Here is a 14,353-nt window from a genome sequence, read left to right on the forward strand (position 1 = left end):
TAGGAATGTCTCAGGATAGAATGACTCATGAGACAGAGGCAGACTGCATGTAGAAACACAGGCACATGCACACACATCAAAGTGCTATTTCTCTCCTCTCGCTACCTTTTTTCTTCATGTAGTGTCAATGTATGATTGATGGAGCTCATGTCACTCTACATTCTGTGCTACTGCTGTTATGTGATTCTAGTGGGCAATCGCCTTAAAAGATTCTTGGTCCTTAGATGTAGTCAATATGTGATCTGGTGTTCCAACAGTGAAACGGCAAGAGTTGTAGAAAACAACTATTTATTTAAATCCCATATGTGACCCCTATTTGCCACAAACATTGCACAGTATGAAAGGAAATCACATCATTGGCCGTCATGTCACAATTGCTATACACAAACATGGTCCTTTTTTGTACATGAAATGCTTTTTGGTGATTTAGAAAATGCTATCTTTTTTTCCGCTGCTGGTGACTTCACAAATGCAAAACAAATCTTAGTGTTGTTCTTCCAGTTAACTGGCCATCGCTACTCGGGTTTGCGCCCCAATTGGCACCCTATTCCCTATATAGTGCACTATTTTTGTGCACTATATATGGAATAGGGTGCCACTTGGGCTGTACCCCACTAAGCGAGGAGGGGAGGAAGGCTCAGACTAGGAACCTGCTACATTGTTCATCTGAATGATCCCTTGGTATAGGAAAACGCTTAATCAAAACCAAGACGAGAGGTTTACTTTCTTATAAAATATCAAAGGAAAGGTATAAAAAAAATATAAAAAAACACTATACTCTTTATCATGAAAAAACACAGAAGACTTTCTACAGTAGTGATAAAGTTCATCATAGATCCCAAGAGCAAAGTATGTTTTAAGACACTGACATGAGAGATAAGGACCCTAACTCTGCCCTATTGTGCAAAAGGCTGAGTGGAAACCATCGCAAACTGATCTCTGAAATGTAAAACATCTGGAAACTACATATCGCATGGGGGATAGGTCTGTGAAACTACGTACCCCATAATGGAGGAGAGGAGAACCACCCTCCCCCTCAGAACACTTGTATACCCTCATGCCTTGCTCTAGTAAAATACATAGGAAAAGTTAAGACAGGCAGCGCTTTTTTTTTTCTTTTTGGTCCCGTGTGCAAAAAAGATACACATAGATACATACATACATACATACACGTATATGACAAAATAAAAAAAGAACTAACAGCCAAGGCACCTTGATACAGTTTTGTACACCAAAAATAGAAGTTATCAGGCTTGTTGTGTTTGTTCTTTGTTGCGCAGTCACTGAAGTCACTGAATTCATGTGAGGAGTTCATTTAGGGACAACAACAACTGGGTTGTCATCTTTCTTTCCCTCCCTTTTAGCCCTCCCTCTCTCTAAGACACCAGTTGTTTAGCCTGCAGCTCCATCTCTGCCGCCCGCTTGAGGGCCACATCCACTAAGAGCTGGAAGCCACTGAAGTCCTGTGTGAGGTCTGGGGGGGTGGGGGGAGGGGTGTTGAAGAGCCCACTCTGGGGGCTCAGGTTACCCTCCATGGGGGTGGGGGTGGTGGTCACTGCCGGGGCGCCCAGGCCCAACCCTTCCTCCCGACATCTGAAAAGCCCCAGAGCCTCTCTGGTGGAATGCAGCAGCTCTGCGGCCCTACTGCCATCTGTGTTCATGCTGGAGAGGAAGCAGGAGAGGTAGGAAGGGGGGCTGGAGCCCTGTTTCTGCATGGCCATGGTGGTAACAGTGGTGTGACAGATGACAGAGGGCCGGTGAGCCACAGTGGTGGTGGGCCCCGGGGAGGAGGAGGGGGACATTTTAGGGGACGATATGGCCTTCTGCAGAACGCTGGGGCTGGGGAGACCTGCCTCGAAGCTGGAGGGGTGCAGCGCCCGCTGGTCGTAGCCGTCCTCGGGGCCCGTGGCGGCTGTGGCGTGCTTGGGTGACTGAGAGCTGGAGTCAGAGAAGCCCCCGTCGCCTCCCTTGCTGCCTTTCCGGGAGAAGGTGAACTGGTTGGGGTCTTTACCGTCTTTCCGCAGCATCTCCGGGAGGAGCCGCCGACGTGCGTTGATGAACCAGTTGCAAACCTGAAGGAGAGCAAATTACAACATTTATTTAAGTATATAGTATAGTTTCAAGTTGTCTCAAAAAAGAAGACAAAGGGGAAAAAGGAGAGAGCACAAAATTATACTTTCATATCTCACGTTGACAAAAACAGGTTACATCCGGTTTACATATTTACATGACATTGTGAGACACAGCTGTTTTTCTGTAGTATTCAAAACATGCATCTTATCTGAAACATCTACAAGCATATGTGATGGTTGTTCCACAACTTGCTCTTGGTCGTATATATTCTGGCACACCTATAGACAATGTTATGGCAACTGTTCACTACCTAATTGCACATAAACTAATGTTATTTTTTTTACTTAAGTTTACGTCTTATAATACATAATTCAACAAACAAGTAAGAAAATATAAGGTGCTACTTCTGTGCTCATCAAGAAACTCGAACTAGGCCTTTGAAAAGCCATCACGGCATGTAACACCAGTTTGCTGTAAGGTCTTGTTGCCCTTCCCAATTCTATTGCCCTCTCCTCCCCCGACCCCCTCATCTCCCTCTCTGTCCCAGCCAATTGTCAGCCATGGATGGCTCACCAAAGCCTAGAACTCTTAGTATGTAAAGGACTCTGCATTGTTCACAGACAGCTGGACTGGAAGAGGGCTGGAGGGAGGGAAATTCCTGTGTGATTGTTACAGCCAAGCCCACACCAACCACCCAGCAGAGTGAGTGAGCCGAGTCAAAGTTTCAGAGTGCTCGGTTCCTCCTAGTCACCAAGTGTGTCCCAAATGGCACCCTATTATTCCCTATAAAGTGCACTACTTTTGACCAGAGCCCTAAGGGAAAAACCATGTGGGCCCTTGTCAAAAGTAGTGCACTACATAGGGAATAGGGGGCCATTTGGGACACAGTCAATGTCGTTTCACTTCAGATGTGTTTCGTCAGACAGAATGTTGCAACATCAAGCTTCCTTGAAAGGCCCTGCTGCTAGCTGTTCATTGTCCACCTGTCAATGGTGGTCCTCTGTAGCTCAGCTGGTAGAGCACGGCGCTTGTAACGCCAAGGTAGTGGGTTCGATCCCCGGGACCACCCATACACAAAAATGTATGCACGCATGACTGTAAGTCGCTTTGGATAAAAGCGTCTGCTAAATGGCATATTATTATTATTATTTATTATTCAATCATGCTCTCTTTGTTTACGTACGTATCATAAAACCAAGACAAGACGTTACAACACAAGGTCATTGTATATTGCATTTCTTGCCACTCATTTTTTTGCATACCACAGACCTACTAGTCATCTGGTAGTAAACCTATGAACAGAGGCCTGTCACTCTGGCCCTCTGTTTGAATGTATCCTTCCTTCCTAATTTCCTTGAGGAGATCTATAAGTGATAAGATATGTGAAAGCAAGCAATTCAACTCTGTGATCACTTCAAGGAAGGTAAGCAGGAAGGAAGCATTGCTGAAGTATTTGAACAGGGCCCCTTATGTAATTGATGCAGATCATTAGTTAGCATACCTGTAGTGTGGAAAGCAGCGTCTGCTTGGAGAGTAGGGCTTTCTCCTGTTCAGAGGGGTAGGCATTGTAGCGATGCTCATATAGCCAGTCCCTGAGGATCTGCACCGACTCCTTGGGTAGGTTCCCGCGCCTCTTCCTCTTCCCACTGCTACCTCCCGTACTGGATGACAGGTCCAGGGGGGCGTCCACGCTGTCCTCGTCGTCCGTCTCACTGCCCGACAACGTCATCATGCCTGTGTGCGAAGAAGAGAGGAATGGGATGTGTGAGAGAATGTCTGTCAAAATTCCCCTTATGATGCCAACCAACTTCCTGTCTGCATGTCTGTCTATCTGCTCTGTCTGTCTGTCTGTCTGTCTGTCTGCCACCCGCCTTCCAACAGCCCTGTGCAAAACGCTAGCTGTCTAGCGGATGCAGCTGATGTGTCAGAAGCAAGCTGTCAAGTTCAGCCATGTGATTCATGGAACAGAGAAGGAGGGAGGAGGAGGAGGAAGAGGGGGAAAGGGGGGAGGGGGAGGGGAGACATCACAAAGGCATGCTGCTCCAATGCTGTGTCAGTTATAAAACCTGCCTAGACAAATACTGCAGGCCTACTGTACTGAGCAAACACCTCTTCGTGTTGACACTGACACAGTGCAGGAAGCTATGGCAGGATCCAAGACAGCTGAAATAGTTATTCCAGGGGTAGAATTTCAAAGGCTATAAGAACATCTGTAGTCCATTTGAATTGCATTCATGGTAACCTCTTTTTTTTCTGACATTGCCTAATCAAACAGTTAATACAAAATAGTTAATTTACCACAAGCCTTTACAAAAACCTGAATGTCAGGACAATATATTTCTTATCTGGCAATAACACATTTCAAATCAAACTTTTTGGGGAAACTTTATCATTTAGATGATGTCTTATTTAAGTTTTAAATTGTAAAAACTAAACATGGCATCATCTGTATTCCATCATTCCATGTCAACAAAATACTGTACAGGATATCACTAGATCTGTCCTTGGCATAGTGGTGGGAAATGTATTTTTTAAAAACGACTGAAGTTGGAATTAGGTAATTATGTAGGATTGGATGAGGAAAGGGAGGGGGAATTGTTACAAATCAACGTCTCGAGACTAAACAAAAGAATCTTGTTCGTCGAACCATTACTTTACTATAATTTGAAGGTTTTTGAAAGAGTAACTACTAATTTCTTACTTAAGTTAAGTCTACTACTCATATTCAAGTGAATTGAGCGTTTTGTAAGCTCAACTCAATGGAATTTCTAAGTTTAAACAACGTGTAGAAGTTCTATTGTGTAGTCTGTAACACGAGGTCGAAGAATGCGAGAGAGCACCATCGCAGAATGAAAGCAAACAGCAACTCCACAAAGGAGGTCAGGATTTGAACGCTGTGTCACTACAAATTTGGGGCTGAAGATGTCTGCTGCAAGTTTCTCACTATCTAATTTCATTCAACAATGTTGCACATAATACAAAGTATACCGAGAAAAGGAAACAATGTTGCAGCTAAACTAGCAGAGGAAACTTACTCTGTGCGTCGTTGGGGCTACAGATTTGATACCTTTTAATTACCTAAATGCATAGTGACGTAAGGGTTTAGAGATGCCCTCTAATTTAGTCAACCCATCTAGATGTACCCTAAAGGAATTAGCTAGTAATTGGAAACTTGTTCATCATGAACTAAGTTTTCAGAGTTGCTATAAAGTTAAAGTATCTAACACTATTGTATAACAAAATGGTTATGATATTTACTCGATGCGTTTAACTTGTCAACCTTTAAAGCTAACAATTCCTTGCATTTGAAAGGGTTTGAATCAAAAGGCATATACGCAAAACAATCAATTTTGACAGCCCGCCTGCACGGGAGGGGGCTGTTTTGACTGGAGCAAACAATAGGCTGCGTAACTTGCATTGAGAAATGCATTACGCGCGATCTTCCTCAATATATTTTCTGATACACGCATGTTATCGAAATTGTGACAATCAGCACTCGGATGAAAAAGGCGACCTACCCTTTTTTGTCTTCATGTCCGTTAGAAATCTCCTTTTCACGTTGGTCACGAGAGGAGCGCAGTATTTTTTCTCGAATTGTAACGTTATTCGTTTAGTGGCAGATCTTTTTCTCAGGATATTCCACACGTATACTCCAAATGGTTAAACGGCTTCGTTCATTGATTTATTTTCGGTCATAGAACCGTTCGTCGTCTTTTTAATTTGTTTGAGACGCAATAGGCTACTTATGCCAGGGGTAGGCTACCTGAAGTCCGCTGCTCGACTTGGCGAAGCCTTTCTCATTCAATGTGTGTTTGATCATGAAACTGGGTGACAGCTATCTTTGACAGCTGCGTGACTCAACGCACAAAGATCCTCCCACTTTAGAGGGAAGAGCAAAAATCTCTGACATCAGCATTGCTTTTGCAATGGCTATACACAATCTTACCAAACAACCGCTAGAATATTATAGGCTTATAATTGAAATGCGTAGCTGTAGGAATGGAAGCTAAGGGCATTGCAGAGCTTGCAGCAGTTTTAGTGCACCATGTTCAAAACAACAACCGCAGCATGGCTAGGCTACTTCTCATCAGTATTTCGTACGCGGCTTCTCTAATTGGCTAGCCTATTCCTTTATCAATTTCTGTGTCCATGTTTTCATAAATAGCAGAGCCCTATTAGCATATTAATTATTTTATTAGCTAATGCATTATGCAACAAATGTGATGCTTGGCAATTTGTCAACAGGGATAGGCTAATATCCAATGTCAGCCATAAGGACTGTCAGTGATTGTATGCATGCATTGATCTATTTAAATAGCATTTGAGAGTGATTGCATAAATAAATCAACTTTTGCATTGACATGAACACAATCTCACCGAACAACCGAAAGAATATATTCTACTTTTATGTTACAAATGTAAGCTTATAACTGAAATGCTTAGCTGTAGGTATGGAAGCTAGGGCATTGCAGATCTTGCAGCAGTTTTAGTGCACCATGTTCAAAACAACAACCGCAGCATGGCTAGGCTACTTCTCATCAGTATTTCGTACGCGGCTTCTCTAATTGGCTAGCCTATTCCTTTATCAATTTCTGTGTCCATGTTTTCATAAATAGCAGAGCCCTATTAGCATATTAATTATTTTATTAGCTAATGCATTATGCAACAAATGTGATGGTTGTCAATTTGCCAACAGGGATAGGCTAATATCTAATGTCTGCCGTAAGGACTGTCAGTGATTTTACACATGCATTGATCTATTTGAATACCATTTGAGAGTGATTGCCTAAATAAATCAATACATGTTTTGCTGCATTTCCAGTAGTAGCCCACTGGGCACAAACTGGTTTAATTTGTCAACATATTTTGTGTGACATGGAATCTATGTGGAAAATACATTGGATTTAATAAAAGTCATCAACTTAAACTGTTGTTTTGAGGGTGAAAGTTCAACCACAGGATTATGTCATCATGGTAACCAATTTTCAACATAGACAAACCTTGTATAAAATATGTTGAATTTGTACCTTTGAAACAACGTCAGATGTTCAACATTATATCCACTCTCAGAAAAAAACTATAGGCTGGATATCACCTCCTTCTGGAGAGATTATCTATCTACAGCTCTCCCTTTGGTCTCCCATCCAGGGTTTTAACCAAGCTTTGATATTTGTCACTGACTACTACCAATGCGCTATCGCGAGAATGATTATTGAGAGATCTCCACATAATAACTAAATACATTCACTGTTGCTATCGAAATCATTCCAAAAGGTAGGTTTAAGAAAGCAAATGAAATGTAACCATGCTTTATAAGTCATACAGTATGTCATCAATGATACTATTTAGGCCTATATAACATTTGCAAAATCATCAACAGCTATTGTTTCAATTCAACCCAGGGTAAAAAAAAAATAGACAGTACATATAGGCCTAGGGTTTCAAGCTTTGGTTATTTCAAATGTAATCTAGAACTTAATCATTCATATGTTGGGTTCACGTCTCCATCTCAACCAAAAATCTATGTTAAATAATATGACTAAATCAAACTTTATGCATTTAAAGTTTGATTTGATTTAATCCTATTCTATAACTATTATTTTTGGTTGAGATGGAGACGTGAATCCAACATATCAATTATTAATTTGTAGACAAACTGTATATTGAATTATATTTGGTTATCATGTATCTTCTGCTAGGATAGTTCCATCTGTGCCACTGACTTAGTCTGGCTTTGATTCCACAGTGTCTACAAACTAATAACTGATATGTTGGATTCACATCGCCATCTCAACCAAAAATCAAAGTTAAAGAATAGGACAAAATCAAATCAAACTTTAAATGCACTTTAAATAAAGTTTGATCTGATTTAGTCTTATTCTTTAAGTTAGAATTTTGGTTGTGATGGAGACATGAGTCCAACATAGCAATTAATAATTTGTAGACAAACTGGAATTAAAGCCAGACTAAGTCAGTGGCAAAAAAGATACATCTCCTTCAAATGTTGATATTTGTGTTGATAATCAAACACAATTTAATATTACTTTTGTAATACAGTTAATAGTGTAAAGTTAAGGCTATCTTACAAACAAATGTAACAGTATTTATTCAACCTTAAAATGAGGAACAGATCCATGGATACATTTTGAGATTACTGTAACTATAAATGTCTTCTTATGTAATCATAGAAAGCGTGCATGTTCAAGATAGCATGCAAAGGTCGCAGGTCTGTGGAGATCTTCACAAATGCTATAATAATCTGCACAGAATCTCAAACAGCATTGATCACTTGCACTATGTACGTTTAATGTAATCTCAACTGCAATCCAGGTCATTTGGTTGTGCTAATAGATAAAGCACAGTGAAAACACATTAAAGGTGCAATATGCAGAAATCGCCTTGCCATTTACTGGTTGCTAAAATTCTAATAGTTTGCCTAATTTCAGTTTATTTGACAAAACAACCAATGTGTAGAGAAACATTGTACCATCTAACTCGCTGTGAAATATATTTTCAGTTACCAAAAATATTGTATTTTCAGTGGTTTGAAGCTGGTGTACAAAACCGAAAGTAAAAGAAGCAAAAACAAAACTTAAGAATGGGAAGCATTCTTAAACTTGCTTTCAATGAGAACGACAGATCTATAACTCACATTTCTATGTGAAATTGTTCGGGTTGTCCAAAAAGTTACATATTGTCGCTTTAAGTTGTTATAAAAATACTAAATATCTGACATTGTATTCCCATTTGAACTTTGCTGTGCTTATAAATGATTGAAATTGCAGTGATAACACATTTAAATGACAACTAAACCAAAAATCAGACATTGTTTTCCATTGGAATTTGTTTGTGCTTTTAGATGGTTGAAATCAGTGATAACACATTGAGAATTCAACAAACTTCTGGCTCTCTTTTTGAGTGTGTGAATAAAGGTTGAAATCTCATTGATCAATGTCTCAACCAAATATTACCTAATTCTACCTCAAGCGTGGATATGTTAAAGCATATAGCTAGCCTACGTTTGATAATAATTGATTATCCAGGAACCAATATACTCTGTAGGCATATTAGGCTCTTGCGGAGGGGCTATGGAAAGCAACACAGTGAAAAGGGATCACCCCTATTCCTATTCAACACAATCTGTTACTATGTTGCTTTTCTTTCTGTAGTTATGGGTCTGATAGGACTACATGGTGTCCACTGGCCACGTGAGGACCCATACCGCCCCCTATGGTATAAAACGCGGTACTTACCAGAATACTGTGTACATGATGACGTCATCGTGAAAGCACAGATAAAGTACAGGGCTTCTCTCTGCTGGCGATAACTATACATTGCACTTTTCGTTTGAATATTATCAGAAAGGAAGAGGCGAATCGAGAGGGTCCACTCCCGTCAAAATCTGTCCATGCGGGAACATCAGTCTGCTTCCCGCCTTTGGGACAACTACTCCCATTGTTAGGGCAGAGACAAGACCATCTCGTGATTATATACAGTATCTCTGATAATATACAGTGACAATTTCATTTGGTATGATGTTAATTTCGAAAAACGTAACGCTGAATATTATTTATTCTCAGTTAATTCATAATATTATGTGTTTTTCTAAATTAACAACATACCAAATACTAAATTGGATGCAAGTGATGCATGCTAATAAGCTTTTCTGCCCAGTAGACATATAGGCCTACAGAAAATACATTCATATTGTATATTTTGCATAGCCCTGCTTTAGGGGTTTGAAACAATACATTAACATTGTAACTTAAAAAATAGCCAACAAGGCCTCAAAACTAGCATGAGTGCCAGTAAGTTTGCGCTATCATGTCAACTCCTTTAATTCATTGTCATGCCAAACATTTTTCACTTGACAGCAACAATGGAGTAGGAAAGAGCATAAAAATATCTGGGAACAGGTTACCTCAAAACTACACATGCCATTGAATCAGCAAAAGCCTAACAGGAAAGTTTGGTCCACCTATTTATACATATCAAATGGCTCATTTACAAGCTTTCCCTTTAGTTAATAATTAGTCATTTAGCAGACGCTCTTATCCAGAGCGACTTACGGTTAAGTGCCTTGCTCAAGGGCACATCAACAGATGTTTCACCTAGTCGGCTCGGGGATTAGAAACAGCGACCTTTCGGTTACTGGCACAACGCTCTTAACCACTAAGCTACCTGCCACCCTAGTTGACATGCAATGACACTTGTTAGCTGGTTGAAATGGAGATCTACCAATGACATCTCTGTGAAATGATGCATGTCTATTTCAAGACCATGTGTAATGTGGTTTAATCTAGGTTTTAGGGATCTATATCCACATAGTGTGTCATCCGCATATTGATGAAAGATGATAGATTGTGCACGACATTGTGTTATAATAGTGTCATAACAGATAATCGAACATATATTTTCACATACTGTATTTCCCATACTGTAAACAGACACAAATAAATATTGACTGAAGTTTTTAAGCACAGTAGCCTACATTGGCAAATAACCACTAAAAAGCTCATGGATAGAAAATACATTAGGCTGTACTGAATAAAATGGCAAGACAATCCTTTTAAGGACGGGACCTCGCTTTACTCTCAAGAAGTAATGGGGGTTGTGAGTCATTTTTGCGCATATCCATGCGCTTAACAGTGATGTAGCTTTTGGCACGCTTTGTGCATTCCAGAGTGGCGACGCCGCCCTGACTCCGCCGACTGGAACGAGAGAACTTCCGAGAGTGTACTGTGACACATCAAAACCTTTTAATTCCCTCGCTGTGGTCATTACTGCTCTACGTACAACTACTTCAACAGTTGGCTATGAGGGGAGACGAAGCGGAGAGTGTCCGGTTACACTTTTCAGGTCTAAAATTAGGGAGACTGCGCTGACGCAAGATGGCTAAACTCGGTCCCTATGTGTGACAAGGGGAACAAGACACTGGATCCATGGAAACGTATCCTACAACTTAGCTGTTATTGATGACAGGGTGTATTTTTAGCCTTTGTTGTCATCTTTCCGTAACACTTGGGGCTCTAGCGTTTTGTATAAAGGCGAGTCTTCCAAAATGCAGTTGTACAGCAGTGCGTTGACACACTATCCCGGATCCTCTCGCAAAGTTTCGATAACTATCACAAGTGGTACCATTACTGACCATTTGTCCAGGACAAGAACGAGCTCCTCTGCGAATAATACACCGAGTGGGCCTACTCCAGCAGTGACTAACGGGAATCTGGTAGGAGAGACTCAATCTACCGCAAACATGCCTGCTGCTTTTTCATGTTACGAGGCTGCTTCCATGAAGCCAGTCTACTACACATCTACCGCAGAGATAATCATTCGTCGGCCTGACGGAGTTGAGAGATACGTACCAGTGCACATCATAAAGGAGACCCAGACAAAACGGGCTCCTTCGGAATCAAATTCACAAGATGTCGTGATTCAGGCGCGTGACCGAGATGATCATTTGGACACAGACTTGATTGTGGACTTCATTGATCACTTGAGAGGTAGAGGGGATCTACTCAATGATAGTCAAAACGCGGAACGTGAAAATAACCTGATAAATATTGACAAGAACGATGGACCAAGTTACAGAAAGTGCGAGGAGAGAATTAACATGGCAAATGGAAAGGGAACCCCCATTACAAGTGACATTGTGAACCCAAAACCCCATCAGAACTTAGAGGCACAGTCGACCCATTTAGGCCAGGATATATTGGATTCCTGTGAGAGTAGAAATGACAGTGAATACTCAGACCTGTACTCTCCATCAGGCGAGGCGCAGGTCTTTAAGCTCGGTGTCCTACGGGAGCCATCTCCGCGAAGAAATGCAAAAAGGGGTGACATCAACGAGAAGGTGACGTGCTACATAGCGGAGGTGGAGAAACAGAACAAGTACCTTCAGGAGAGGGCACACAAGTACAGATTCCACATCATCCCTGACGGCAACTGTCTGTACAGGGCGGTGTGTAAAGCCGCCTATGGAGAGCAGTCTATGCACAATGAACTGAGAGAGCAGACAATGCACCACATAGCCGACCACCTGGATGAGTTTAACCCCATCATTGAGGGGGATGTCGGGGAGTTCTTGATCAACGCAGCGCAGGACGGCGCCTGGGCGGGTTATCCGGAGCTTCTGGCGATGAGTCAGATGTTGAATGTGAACATTTACCTAACCACAGGAGGTAGCTTGGAGAGTCCCACGGTTTCAACCATGGTGCACTACCTGGGGGAACAGGATGCATCCAAACCCGCTGTCTGGTTGAGTTGGCTAAGCAACGGACACTATGATGTCTTGCTGGACAGGTGTGTGTCCAACCCAGAGTATGACGAGTGGTTCCGTCACTCTCAGATGCAAAGGAAACGGGACGAAGAGCTGGCCAAGTCGATGGCTGCATCACTGTCTAAAATGTACATCGAACAAAACGGTCACATTTGAAACCAATAGTTATTCAATTGCTGCATTCAAATATTAGTCAGCCTCTCTCTCTCTCTCTCTCTCTCTCTCTCTCTCTCTCTCTCTCTCTCTCTCTCTCTCTCTCTCTCTCTCTCTTCAAACCGATTGCACTTTGATTCTCTGTGTGTGTGACTTCAACATTGCCTTAATGACATTTTCTACGTTTTGTATTGTAGCCGAATTGAAGTGCAGTGCACATGTTATATTTATATTTTGTGTTGTAAATAGACTTAACGGCAAAATGTTAGTTCCAAGTGAGGCTTGAAGGAGCTTGTATTATTTCCCATACCTTGATGTGTTATGTTTGAAGTGAATGGGTTGGAATTCTCTGGATCAACCCCCCCCCAAAAATGGTGTCAACTGGTTAAATGATTGATGTTTTCTCAACAAAAAAACAACAAGACATTTGTTGATACTAAATATATACTGAAATAAAATATCCCAGAAATGTACATACGCACAAAAAGCTTATTTCTCTCAAATTTTGTGAAAAAATTGTTTACATCCCTGTTAGTGAGCATTTCTCTTTTGCCAAGATAATCCATCCACCTGACAGATATGGCATATCAAGAAGCTGATTAAACAGCATGGTTATTACACAGGTGCACCTTGTGCTGGGGACAATAAAAGGCCACTAAAATGTGCGGTTTTGTAACACAATGCCACAAATGTCTCAAGGTTTGAGGGAGCGTGGGGACAATAACGCCTTGATCACAATATTACATTGTGCAAAATATTACTCAACATCATCAAAGTTCATCATTCACCTTCTGCTACAATTTTTGTCAAGCCTTCTACACATACAGTTTTACGCATACGTTCGAGAAATCCAACGTATGCACCACACAGAACGCAATGCAACTACCTTTGCAACGCAATGCTGCAAGGCAAACACAGCGTTCCATTTGAAATTAATGTACTTCTGGTGTACCAAAATGCAATGACGCTGTTGGTGTGATCGAGGCGTAAAAGGCCACTCTAAAATGTGCAGTGTGGAATTGGCATGCTGACAGCAGGAATGTCCCAACAGAGCTGTTGCCAGATAATTTAATGTTAATTTCTCTACCATAAGCCACCTCCAACGTAATTTTAGAGAATTTGGCAGTACTTCCAAACAGCCTCACAACCGCAGACCACGTGTAACCACGCCAGCCCAGGACCTCCACATCCGGCTTCTTCACCTGCGGTATCGTCTGAGGAGGGGGTGTGCTGAGGAGTATTTATGTCTGCAATAAAGCCCTTTTGTGTGGAAAAACTCATTCTGATTGGCTAGGCCTGGCTCCCAAGTGGGTGGGTCTATGCCGTCCCAGGACCACCCATGGCGGCCCCCCTGCCCAGTCATGTGAAATCCATAGATTAGGGCCTATTTAATTTATTTCAATTGACTGATTTCCTTCTATGAACTGTAACTCAGTAAAATCTTTGAAATTGTTGCATGTTGAGTTTATATTTTTTTTATGATTCAATGCCAACAGTTATATTTGATTATTAACAAACCAATATTTCAAGTTGTAACCTATTTCTTTCAACACTCAACTTACTTTTCCCCTTTAGTTAAACATAATCAATACTATAAATACAAACTATATACAACCCATTTTTCATATTGTACCAAGTTGAATTTTCACATTGGACTTACCTATCCAAATGTCTTCAATTGGATACAAACAATAAATAAATAAAATCCTCTTAATCAAGCTATTAAGTTGGTTCCATGGCATAAAATAATGACTCCAAACACTTTCTTTAAAGAAGACTTTCACATTAACTGGTTACAATATTGTAACCAAATGGTGACCATGGGCTCCCGATCGGCTCAGCGGTCTA

The 14,353-nt window shown here is 41.2% G+C and overlaps 2 protein-coding genes across 3 annotated transcripts; one reads left to right on the top strand and one right to left on the bottom strand.

Moving 5' to 3' along the window:
- Nucleotides 1-271: 271 nt before the first annotated feature.
- On the bottom strand, nucleotides 272-5,935 carry LOC311109078 (homeobox protein AKR-like). Of its 2 annotated transcripts, none has more exons than XM_084151882.1 (3): nucleotides 5,592-5,935; nucleotides 3,575-3,807; nucleotides 272-2,072 (listed from the first exon to the last, which is right to left on the bottom strand). In XM_084151882.1, the coding sequence occupies exons 1-3, from the start codon at nucleotides 5,605-5,607 to the stop codon at nucleotides 1,377-1,379; spliced, it is 945 nt and encodes a 314-aa protein (XP_084008008.1). In that variant the 5' UTR covers nucleotides 5,608-5,935; the 3' UTR covers nucleotides 272-1,376. The 2 variants fall into 2 exon arrangements, with proteins under 2 accessions (XP_084008008.1, XP_084008009.1); XM_084151883.1 differs by having other exon boundaries at nucleotides 5,837-5,883.
- A 4,966-nt stretch (nucleotides 5,936-10,901) lies between these two features.
- On the top strand, nucleotides 10,902-12,981 carry LOC311109088 (OTU domain-containing protein 1-like). The gene has a single exon (XM_084151893.1). It carries the CDS (start codon nucleotides 11,135-11,137, stop codon nucleotides 12,506-12,508), a length of 1,374 nt encoding a protein of 457 aa, XP_084008019.1. The 5' UTR covers nucleotides 10,902-11,134; the 3' UTR covers nucleotides 12,509-12,981.
- The last annotated feature ends 1,372 nt before the right edge of the window (nucleotides 12,982-14,353 follow it).

The sequence above is a fragment of the Coregonus lavaretus genome (genome assembly GCF_964263955.1).
Source record: "Coregonus lavaretus genome assembly, chromosome: 34".
Taxonomy (NCBI): domain Eukaryota; kingdom Metazoa; phylum Chordata; class Actinopteri; order Salmoniformes; family Salmonidae; genus Coregonus; species Coregonus lavaretus.

Bases quoted from the DNA above. Each gene is read 5' to 3' on its own strand.
- LOC311109088 (XM_084151893.1), top strand. From the start codon at position 11,135: ATGCAGTTGTACAGCAGTGCGTTGACACACTATCCCGGATCCTCTCGC.
- LOC311109078 (XM_084151882.1), bottom strand. The intron at 2,073-3,574 runs GTATGCTAACTA...GCTCTCCTTCAG, and splicing joins CGCTGCTTTCCACACTACAG to GTTTGCAACTGGTTCATCAA.